We start from the raw sequence: 11,043 nt of genomic DNA on the forward strand, positions 1-11,043 counted from the left end.
AGGGCTACACAGAGAAACCCTGTCTCAGAAAAAAATAAAAAGAACAGAGAGGCAAATGTGTACATGTTTCTAGCTCAGGGAATGAGGCTACCTGCTCTTAGGCTGAGCCTTCCCATATCAGCAGCAGCCCATGGTCAGCATCCAAACTGCCCAAACATCTTGGCGCTGAACAGAGCTGAGGAGGAAAGGAAATATGTGGGAATACTCCAGGCTCCTCTTTCTGCCTTTGATCACCTGAGTGTAAGGGCTCCGCATATCCCTTGAGCCCATCACCCGGGGACTGTGTTGTTACTGAGCCTGGGCTTGCTGCACCGGCTGGGCTGCCTTCAGTTAGTATGAACCAGTTCTTGCTAAGGCTCAGCTTTGTAGGGATTGTTGCTGCAATCAGCAGGAGGGCTCTGCTTCGAAGACCCCACAGCAGGAGATGGGGCATGGCTAGATTGGGAAGACCTGGCCCGAGCTCTTGAGTAGAAAAGGGAAGTTCCCACAGCAGGCATGTGTATCAGCGGGAAGCTGGGCTAAGCCACCTCCATTGCCTGGAGACAAGAAGTGGGTCTGTCTTGGCTGCAAGGGCTGGGCCAGGGCCTCCTTGAGGCCAACACACAGGACAGGTACTGAAGATGTAGCCCTGCCATGGAGAGAGGACACTAGTTCCTGGATGCAGACCAGGCATGTCCACACGCCCACATGCTCTATACAGAGGCCAAGGGGGACGAACTTCTCAAGGACGCTTGCTTCCTTAGCAGAGCGATAGGGTCAGAGTACGAGCTGATGCTGTGGTGCCGTGGCAGGAACAAAACTCCCGTCTGTCCCATCCGTATCCAAGGGACTCTGGTGTCTACATCAGGGCATTGTGACCTACATAAACTGAAATGAGTACACGGTAGGGAGCAGCCTCTAGCAGGCACCTGGCTGGCCTGTTCCTGGTAGCTTCAGGAGGCAGAGCTTCCATGACAAGGGTGCAGAACTCCCATGTCACTGTTTCCAGAAATGGGGACCGATCAGGTATGTTGAGGATACCAGGATGGGGCCTGGTGGATGACCTGCTAAGTCATTTTGATTTTTTTTTTTTTTTCCCTTTTTTTTGTGGGGCTGGGATGGAACCCAGGGTCCCGTGCGTGTTAGGCAAGCACACTACCAATAAGGTCCATCTGGTCCAGCCATTTAGAATTTTCCTTGCAAATGTGTATATACTTTCCTATATTTTGATTATATTCACTGCCTTCTTCTCACACTAACTCATTGTCTACCTCCACCTCCTGTTTTTTTCCCATTTTTTTTTCCTCTTATAATCCACGAAGACCAATTTGTGCTGCCCATAGACTAATAGGTATGGAATCGACTGGGACATTTGGTTGGTTGGGTTTTTGAGATAAGGTGTCACTTATATAGCATTGACTGACTGGCTTGAAACTGGCTATGTAGACCAGGCTAGCCTCAAAAATCACAGCAGTCCTGCCTCTGCCTCTTGAGCATTAGAATTAAGGGTATACACCACCTATTTTGAATTTAGGGAACTATTTTGTTTTGTTCTGGTTTTGTAGTTTGTTTGTTTGTTTGTTTGTTTGTTTGTTTGGGACAGGCTCTGAATAGCCCTAGGTGTTATGGAACTCACTTTGTAGTCTAGGCTGACCTCAAACTCAGAGATCCAGTTGTCGAGGTCATCCTTGACTACACAGCAAGATAGAGTCCAACCTGGGCTACATGAGAAAGAATGATAATGAGGAATGCAAGGGTGGTAGTGAAGTGGCGATAGAGTTCAGTGCCACAAGGACCCCTCCTGCCTACTGATCCTAGCCTCTGGGTCCCAGTGGGCATGGCTTCCCCACCCCACTCACTGGCTTGTCCTACCATTTGGGAACTTTGAGGGGCTGGAAAGTTGTAGTCAGGTGATTGAGCAGGGGCAGGTACATCCTGGCCCCTTGTACCAGCCACTCAGAGAGCCTGGGACGCCTGCTCCACTTGCTCTGCTGGAGGTGCAAGCGTGCTTACACTGCCCACCACAGGGACCACCGAGGTGAGTGATGTGTGGATGGCGCCAGGCCAGCTGCAGGGTGGCCCCAGACCACACTCCATCCTTGTAGGAAGTGGCGGCTGTCCTGTGTGAGCAAAGACAGCTGTGCTCTTCCTCTTCTGTCTTGGGGTTTGTGCCAAATGCTCTGGCTCAGCGCCACCCACCTGCAGGAGAGTCGCCCCTGAGGATTATGACCTCAATAAGGTGACTGTCAGTTCTTTATGTTCAAGCAAGTGTGGTTTGCGTAATATAGGAAGTAGAAACAAAAAGAAAGTGGGATGGGATGGCTGTGATAGCACAAGCCTTTTACCCCAACACTCAGGATGCAGAGGCATGTGGATCTCTTTGAGCTCAAGGCCAGCCTGGTCTACAGAGTAAAACTCTGTTGATGGGAAGGAGAGTGGCCTAGATGTGTGTACCTTCCTGAGGGTGGCAGTGTGATACTCTTTCCAGGGCTGGACTTAAAAGTCATTGAACTTCTCATACCTGCTGCCAGTGGACCTCATTATCTGTCGGGAATGTACTAAAATCGCAGAGCAAACGTAGGGGCATTGCTCACCTTCGGTCCCAGTCATTGGACAGAGACAGGCTGTTCTCTTGAGTTTGAGCCCAGTCTCTTCTGCACAGTGAGACTTTCTCAAAAAAGATTAAAGAGCTACAAGGTCTTTAAATCCTCATCCTCTGTCCTTGTGTGGCGGCACAGTGTGTCTGGGGTAATGGACTAATGCCCGGGAGTGACACACAGTATGTCACCTTACAGCAGTAGTGGACGTCAGCTCAGTGAGGTGTTCATCCAGCTTCCCTCTCGCAAGGAACTTCCTGAGTACTATGAGCTCATCCGAAAACCTGTGGACTTCAAGAAGATCAAGGTGTGCGGGTGCTGAGAATCTGGGGCTGTGGGAGGACGACCGGGTCAGAGTGACAGCATGGGCAGGCCGGAGGTCATGGTGCCCAGAGTTAGACCTCCCTCCCTCCCTCCCCACAGGAGCGCATCCGAAACCACAAGTACCGAAGCCTCAATGACCTAGAGAAGGATGTGATGCTGCTGTGCCAGAACGCTCAGACGTTCAACCTCGAGGGTTCCCTGGTGAGCACCCACAGGACTGTCATGCTACCTGTGGGCTTCTGTTTGTCTAACTTGGACAATTTGGGCTGTTCCACTATTGCTGAGAGCAGTGTCCCCTTCCCTATTAGTAAAGGGGCCACACACAGCTGCATCCCAGCCAGGGTGTCTGGTGCCTACAGAGGCAGAAGAGGGAATTAGATCCAATGGAATGATACAAGTAGTTGTGAGCCACAGAGTGGGTGCTGGGAGTGGAGCCTCAGTCCTACTGGAGCATAGCATTCCTGAAGCCACCTCTCTAGCCCGTGTTGTAATTTTGTCTTTAGTTCTGTATCAGCGTTCTTAAAAGGCACCCCATATGTACCAGGTATCCTTTTCTGTGACTAAATGACTGGCAGTGGTCCCCATTCCTGCCTCTGTCAGATTCCTCTCACACCTGGGAGGGGTGACCTCCAGGAGATGGGTTTTGCTTTGTTAGGTCAAGGAAATGCCATGCCCACAGGATTTTGTGGAAACGAAAGCAGAGGGGAATGGGATGACGTGGACCTGGGAGGAGACCATTTCTCTTTGTAGACACCAGGGCCCTGAGAAGTTGCCTCAGTGAGGGAGGATTGGTCAGCACACAGACCTCCCAGACGCCCCTCTCTCCGGGCGTTTTGTCATCCAGGGAAGGGCTGGGCTACAGGGTGGCTTTGCTGAGCAGCAGGGCTCCAGTAGAGTCACACAGGCCCTGTGTCCTTGCAGATCTATGAGGACTCCATCGTACTACAGTCTGTCTTCACCAGCGTACGGCAGAAGATTGAGAAGGAGGACGACAGTGAAGGCGAGGAAAGTGAAGAGGAAGAGGAGGGCGAGGAGGAAGGCTCCGAGTCTGAGTGTGAGTAAGGGGGAAGGGCAGATGCTGCAGCAGCTCACCGGGGACTGAGATGCCAGCCAGCAGTGCCTCTCTTAACGGTTTGCTTCCTTGCTGCCCCACAGCCCGCTCTGTCAAGGTGAAGATCAAGCTGGGCCGCAAGGAGAAGGCCCAGGACCGACTCAAGGGGGGCCGCCGGCGGCCAAGCCGGGGATCCCGGGCCAAGCCAGTTGTTAGTGACGATGACAGTGAGGAGGAACAGGAGGAGGTAAGAGCGCTGCAGCCATCCTCGCCTTAGCCAGTCCCATGTCCAGGCCACTCTGAAGACGGGTAAACCGAGGCTCAGCATTATGTAACCTAGCCTGTTCACATACAGTCTCTCAAGCAGCGGGCTTTGGGTTCCTGGGGCAGCCTGCAGAACAGCTGGGCAGGACAGGACAGGTCTGTGTCTGTGGAAAACAGGGCCACCAGACAGGTGGCTACACACGGGAAGCCTTCCTGTATGCGTTGCCATGGGACACAGACTGGGTCTTCAGGCTTCTGCTCAGGCTTATATGGAAGAGTTTCCATATATGACCACTAAATTAAAAATAAAGAGGGCTGAGGAAATGGCTCAGGGGTTAATGGCACTGGCTACTCTTCCAGAGAGCTCAGGTTCAATTCCCAGCACACATGTAGACACTCATAACCATCTATAATTCCAGTCCCAGGGACCCAGTAACTTCTTAAGGCTTCTGTGGGCACCAGGCACACATGATATACAAACATACATGCAGGCAAAACACTGATACACATAAAAATAATTTTACACAAATGGGGAGGGGCTGGAGAAATGACTCAGTCCTTAAGAACATTGCTGCTTTTCTGGAAGACCAGAGTTCAGTTCCCAGGGCTCACATGAGTGCTTCACACTGCCTGTAACTCAAGCACCAGGACATCTCAGGCTCCAACCTCCACGGGCACTGCATAACACATGTGCCCATGCCCACACACAAACATAACGTCCATACACTACGTAAGTAAAAGTAAGCCAGGTATGATGGTTGGTGGACAGCTTCATTCCCAGCAGTCAGGAGGCAGAGGCAGGCAGCTCTCTTGAGTTTTAGGCCGTCCTAGTACACATAGCAAGTCCTAGTCCGCCAGGGCTCTATAGAGACCCTAATTTTTTAGGGGGCTTTCTTGTTTATTATTTTGGGTTACCTGTTGTTTTTGTATATAGATTTTTGCCTGCATGTATGGATGCCTGCCACTGTGTGCCACTGGTGATCGTGGAGGCTAGAAGAAAGCATTGGATCCCCTGGAACTGGAGTTCCAGGGTGTTGTATGAGCACCCACTATGTGGGTTCTCAGGAATGAATTCCTGTCCTTTGTAAGAGCAGCCAGTTTTCTTAGCTATTGAGTCGTCTCTCCAACCCTAAAAATAAATCTTAATAAGATAATGGCTGCAGGCATAGTGGTAAACTCCCGTGATCCCAGGACTTGGGAAGTAGAAGCAGGAAGATCAGAGGCGTTCATGACCATCCTTGGTTGCCTAGCAAGTTTGAGGCCAGCCTGAGCTCTATTAGACCAAAATGGCAGTCAGAAGACAACATGTTCATACTCAAGAATGGCTATAATGAGCTGGCTGCCTCTTGTGGGGTTCCATGGTGGCCTATCCTTCACCCCCGAGCCCGTTTGTCCCATACAGCAAGTCCAGTGGTAACAGGGCTACCATGGTGCAGGGCAGGGTCCAAATTTTGATGCAGTTTTCCTTTTGCCACATTAAGATAATTTATCCCTTAAGAATCTAGGCCCTTCCACAGCATTGAGAGCACCATGGACAAGGGAGAGTGCCTAGGCCATGGCCTACACAAACTATTCCCCCTGTTCTTTCAGGACCGCTCAGGAAGTGGCAGCGAGGAAGACTGAACCAGACATTCCTGAGTCCTGACCCCGAGGCGCTCGTCCCATCCGAGATGGAGTAGCCCTTAGCAGTGATGGGTAGCACCAGATGTAGTTTCGAACTTGGAGAACTGTACACATGCAATCTTCCACATTTTTAGGCAGAGAAGTATAGGCCTGTCTGTCGGCCCTGGCCTGGCCTCGAGTCTCTACCAGCATTAACTGTCTAGAGAGGGGACCTCCTGGGAGCACCATCCTCCTCCCCGGGCCCCAGTCACTGTAGCTCAGCGTGGATGCATGCGCGTGCCGGCCGCTCCTTGTACTGTATCTTACTGGACAGGGCCAGCTCTCCAGGAAGCTCACAGGCCCAGCGGGTATGTCGGTGTCACTGGAGTCAGACAGTAATAAATTAAACCAATGACAAACCACCACTGGCTCCCTAGACTCCTTGCTGTCAGCAGAAGGCTCTGGGGCCACAGAGAAGAAAGACTTTAAGGAACAGGGTCTAGCTTATGGGCAAAGTACTCGCCTTGCCAGGCGTACGGGTTGGGGTTTGCATCCCCATCACCCACACATCCCAAACAAGACAAGTCAGTGAGCTGTGGATTCAGGTTAGAGCCTCTACCTCAGTGTGTACATGGAAAGCAATCAAAGATGATGCCTAACATCCACCTCTGATCCTCGTGCAGAAATACACACACGGAATTACATACATGGGACACACACATCCACACGGAGGCAGTCTGTCGCTTGTACTGGGGAGATGGTATCATAAGCAAAAGTGCCACAGGCACGGGGCCAGGCTGATTTAGTCCTGCAGTGCTGTGCTCTAAGATGTAGCACAAAGAGAAACCCCAGGTGCTCCAGCTAGCATGCCAGGCAGTGGCAAGACGTGCTTCAAATGAACCAGAGCCCACACTCAGTATTGCCCTCGTGCCCGATGCACATGCCCTCACATATGAATGTGTATATATACATACATACGTAAAAATAATTCTTTTTTGGGCTGGTGAGATGGCTCAGTGAGTAAGAGCACCCGACTGCTCTTCCGAAGGTCTGGAGTTCAAATCCCAGCAACCACATGGTGGCTCATAACCATCCTTAACAAGATCTGAAGACAGCTACAGTGTACTTACATATAATAAATAAATAAATGAATGAATGAATGAATAAATAAATAAATAAATAAAATAATTCTTTTTTAAATTATAGACATTTAGCCAGGCGTGGTGGCTCATGCCTTTAATCCCGGCACTCGGGTATATATTTATACACACACATATATATATATATATATATATATTTTTTTTTTTTTTGGTTTGGTTTTTTGAGACAGGGTTTCTCTGTGTTGCCCTGGCTGTCCTGGAACTCACTCTGTAGACCGGGCTGGCCTCGAACTCAGAAATCCGCCTGCCTCTGCCTCCCAAGTGTGCTGGGATTAAAGGCATGCACCACCATGCTGTTTTGCCTGTGTGTATATATTTATTTATTTATTTATTTATTTATTTATTTATTTATTTATTTTTTATAAAATATATCAAGTACATAAAGTACATTCCTAAAGAGGTCAAGGGAGAGCATTGGATTGGATCTGGAACTGGAGTCACATGAGACTGTGAGCCACTGTGTCGGTGCTGGGAACCAAACTCTGGGCCTTTGCAACAGCAGTTAGTACTCTTAACCACTGAGCCATTTCTCCAGTCCCAAAAAGAAGCATTCTTTTAAATGAAAACTTAAATAAATAAATAGGACTTGCCTTGGTTCTGTGCCTGTAAGCCCCAGTTCTGCCTGAAGCCCTTTTGCCCTCCAGTTCTCCATTACTGCTCAGTCTTTGGCCATCTGTAGCTATAGCTGCCTTGGGAGCCACAGTTAGTGACAGCTCTAATGCAACAGGCTACCCCAAGGGAAGTATTGTACTCCACTCCAATGGGGGAAGTTTGTCCCAAGGTCTTACAGCTCTGAAGGGAAAGGTATCCTGGAAGTCTGGAATCAAGGAATACCACAGAGACACCACACAACACACCTCACAGGAGACATCCCAGGAGGGAAAGATCCGAGAGTGTGGCAGCAGAGGCAAAGATCGCCGATTGCAAGGCCTGTATGGTGAATTCCAAGATTCATAGGGTTCATAGGCCCTGTTCCAAAACAAATTAATGAAAAATTTGTTCTGGGGCCAGGCATGTAGTGTACACCTTTAATCCCAGGAGGCAAAAGCTGGTGGATTTATTCGTTTCTTTATTTTCAATTTCTCAAGGTAGGGTTTCTCTTGTGTAGCCGTGGCTGTCCTGGAACTCTGTGGAGACCAGTAGGCCTTGAACTCACAGAGATCTCCTGCCTCTGCCTCCCAAGTGCTGAGATTAAAGGCATGTTCTACCACGGTCTGGCTGCTTTATATTGTTGTGAGACAGTTTCACGTAGGCCAGGGTGACCTTGAACTTGGTATGGAGCTGCAGCTTGCTGTTAACTCATGATGATCCTAAATCCTGAGATTACAGGCCTGTGCCACCTAGCTAGTGCTCTTGAATTTATCTTCAATAATTATCTTGGAACCCGGCGGTGGTGGCACATGCCTTTAATCCCAATACTTGGGAGGCAGAGGCAGGTGGATTTCTGAGTTCCAGGACAGCCAGGGATATACAGAGAAATCTTGTCTCAAAAAAAAAAAAAAAAAAAAAAAAAAAAAATGCCTNCCTGGTCTACAGAATGTTTTTGTTTTTTTTTGTTTTTTTTTTTTTTAAGATTTATTTATTTATTTATTATATGTAAGTACACTGTAGCTGTCTTCAGACACTCCAGAAGAGGGAGTCAGATCTTGTTACGGATGGTTGTGAGCCACCATGTGGTTGCTGGAATTTGAACTCTGGACCTTCGGAAGAGCAGTTGGGTGCTCTTACCCACTGAGCCATCTCACCAGCCCCTACAGAGTGTTTTTAAGACAGCCTGGGCTATACAGAGAAGCTGTCTTAGGGGGGACGTTAAAGAGTTCTAGGGACTGGAGAGCTGGCTCAGCAGTTAAGAGCACTGGGTGCTCTTCCAGAGGATCCAAGTTCAATTCCCAGCACCCACACACAGGCTCACAACCATTTCTTCCTCCAATCCTAGGAGGTTCAGTGCCCACTTCTTGCTTCGGGGCACTGCATGCATATAGCCCACAAGATATACATAGCAAGGCACATAAACTAAACATGAGTTCTAGAGCCAGGCGTAGTGATGCATGCTTTCAGTCCCTGCAGGAGTGGGAAGATCTCTGCATTCAATGGTAGCTTACTGTACATAGCAAGTTTCTGGACAGCCAGGACTAACTGCATGATGAGAACTTGTCTCCAAAATCAAAAAAGTGTCCTGGGGACCAGAGAACTAGTAGCCTAATAGTTACAGGTACTTGCTGCCAAGCCTGACAGACTGGGAGGAGAGACATTCGACTCCCTCAGGTTGAATCTCTCTGGTGTCAGGTGTGCTATGCCTTTATGTCAGCTTGCTAGACCACCACAGTTCAAAACACGTTTATTCATTATTATTTTATGGATATGAGTTAACCTGGGAGTTCTTGAACTCTAAACACAGTTTTTTGTTGTTGTTGTTGTTTTTGGGGGTTTTGGTTTTGGTTGTTCAAGACAGGGTTTCTTTGTATAGCCCTGGCTGTCCTGGAGCTCACTTTGTAGACCAGGCTGGCCTCGAACTCAGAAATCCACCTGTCTTTGCCTCCCAAGTCCTGGGATTAAAGGTGTGTGCCACCAAGCCCGGCTAAACACAGTTTTTTTAATGGAATGTAAAATGTGGGTCTTGGGTTGGAGAGATGGCTCAGTAGCTAAGGGCATTCCTGCAGAGGACCCAAGTTTAGTTTGCAGAGCTCACATGACAGCTCACAGCTGCCCTCTGTAAACAGAGGTTCTGAAACACTGGGCTTGGGCACCAGACACGTGCACATGGTACATGCAGTCTAACTCATGTACGTAAAATAAAAATGACTAAATGGGTTTTGAATTGTAGTACTCCGGACAGCAAGCTGGTATAAAGGCATAGCATGCTCACAGCCTGCCCAATTGATGAAGGGAACAGTCGACTCCTATAAGTTTCTCCCCTTCACATATGAGCCCCCTACACACATTAAATACATCCATACATATGTGCATACATGTAAAAGTGAGCCCTTCACAGGGAAGGTAAAACAGACCAGAGTGGTTATGATGATATACTTCATTATAAAGAGCAGCAAAGTCCAAAATCACCCCAACAGGCTCTATGTGACCTTTCATCTCTTCTGTCAGAAATAGAGAGCGGGTGGAACTGGTGGTACAAGCCTTTAATCCCAGCACTCAGGAGGCAGGCACATGCAGGTCTCGAGTCTGAGGCCAGACTGGTTTACACAGCAAGTCCCAGGACAGCCAGGGCTACACAGAAACCCTGTCTAAAAAAACCAAGAAGAAGGGGAAAAAGAAAAAAAAAGGGGGGGGGGCGGGGGAGGGAGACTGGAGCTGCTGCTTCAGGGTCAGAAAGCTCCTGTGTCTTTGTATTTCACTATAAACACCCATACACCCAGCTGTGCTGTCCACTGCACAACTGAATGGCTGGTTCGTGATGCCAGAATCTGTCCTTTCTCATCTGAGAGGCGAGAAGCTAGGATTGGGTTTAGAAGAAAGTGAAGTGACCCAATCCAGGCACCAGGCATACATCACGTGCACAGCCAGGTGTCATAGGGCCATGGGCCATGTAGGATGACAGGTCAGGGTAGTAAGTCCTAAGCTGCCCTTTGCCTGAAGTTGGTGACAGCCCCTTCCTGCCCCACCCCTGCTGGCCTGTGATGGCCTTTTCCTCCCCCCTGCTGGCCCCACTCAGTGCCCAAGCCTCCCAGATTCCAGACTCTAAGGGATTCTGTCCATTTCACAGGTGGTCCAGGTGGGGGCCACCCCACATGCTCCACCCAAAACTCACATTCCAAATTACAGGGAAGTCCCCAGGACCTTCTTCCCTTGAATCCCAGCAGGTTTCAGCACTGTGTCACAGAAGTGACACAAACTGCTCGATGCAGATGAGCAGGGCCATGTGCCACCCAGTGTGTAGAGCACTCAGCTTTCCTGGGATGCACTCCAGCATTCCATAAACCTGTCCTCTTGATACAACCACTCAATAAAAGCCCAGTGGTGGTGGCGCACGCCTTTAACCCCAGCACTCGGGAGGCAGAGGCAGGCGGACTTCTGAGTTCGAGGACAGCCTGGTCTACAAAGTGAGTTC

General features: G+C 49.4%; 1 protein-coding gene across 6 annotated transcripts in view; it reads left to right on the top strand.

Moving 5' to 3' along the window:
• The window catches only part of Smarca4 (SWI/SNF related, matrix associated, actin dependent regulator of chromatin, subfamily a, member 4), a 91,034-nt gene extending 84,795 nt beyond the window's left edge, over window positions 1-6,239 (top strand). For 3 of the 6 annotated variants that reach the window (XM_021206548.1, XM_021206547.2, XM_029543636.1), the window contains 5 exons: window positions 2,775-2,883; window positions 3,000-3,101; window positions 3,822-3,954; window positions 4,056-4,198; window positions 5,806-6,239. In XM_021206548.1, coding sequence (XP_021062207.1) covers window positions 2,775-2,883; window positions 3,000-3,101; window positions 3,822-3,954; window positions 4,056-4,198; window positions 5,806-5,838 — 520 coding nt within the window. In that variant the 3' untranslated portion in view covers window positions 5,839-6,239. The remainder of the gene's footprint in view (window positions 1-2,774; window positions 2,884-2,999; window positions 3,102-3,821; window positions 3,955-4,055; window positions 4,199-5,805) is intronic. The other 3 variants (XM_029543634.1, XM_029543635.1, XM_021206549.1) reach the window with 3 other exon arrangements.
• Window positions 6,240-11,043: the final 4,804 nt, after the last annotated feature.

This window comes from Mus pahari, chromosome 10, assembly GCF_900095145.1.
Source record: "Mus pahari chromosome 10, PAHARI_EIJ_v1.1, whole genome shotgun sequence".
Taxonomy (NCBI): Eukaryota; Metazoa; Chordata; class Mammalia; order Rodentia; family Muridae; genus Mus; species Mus pahari.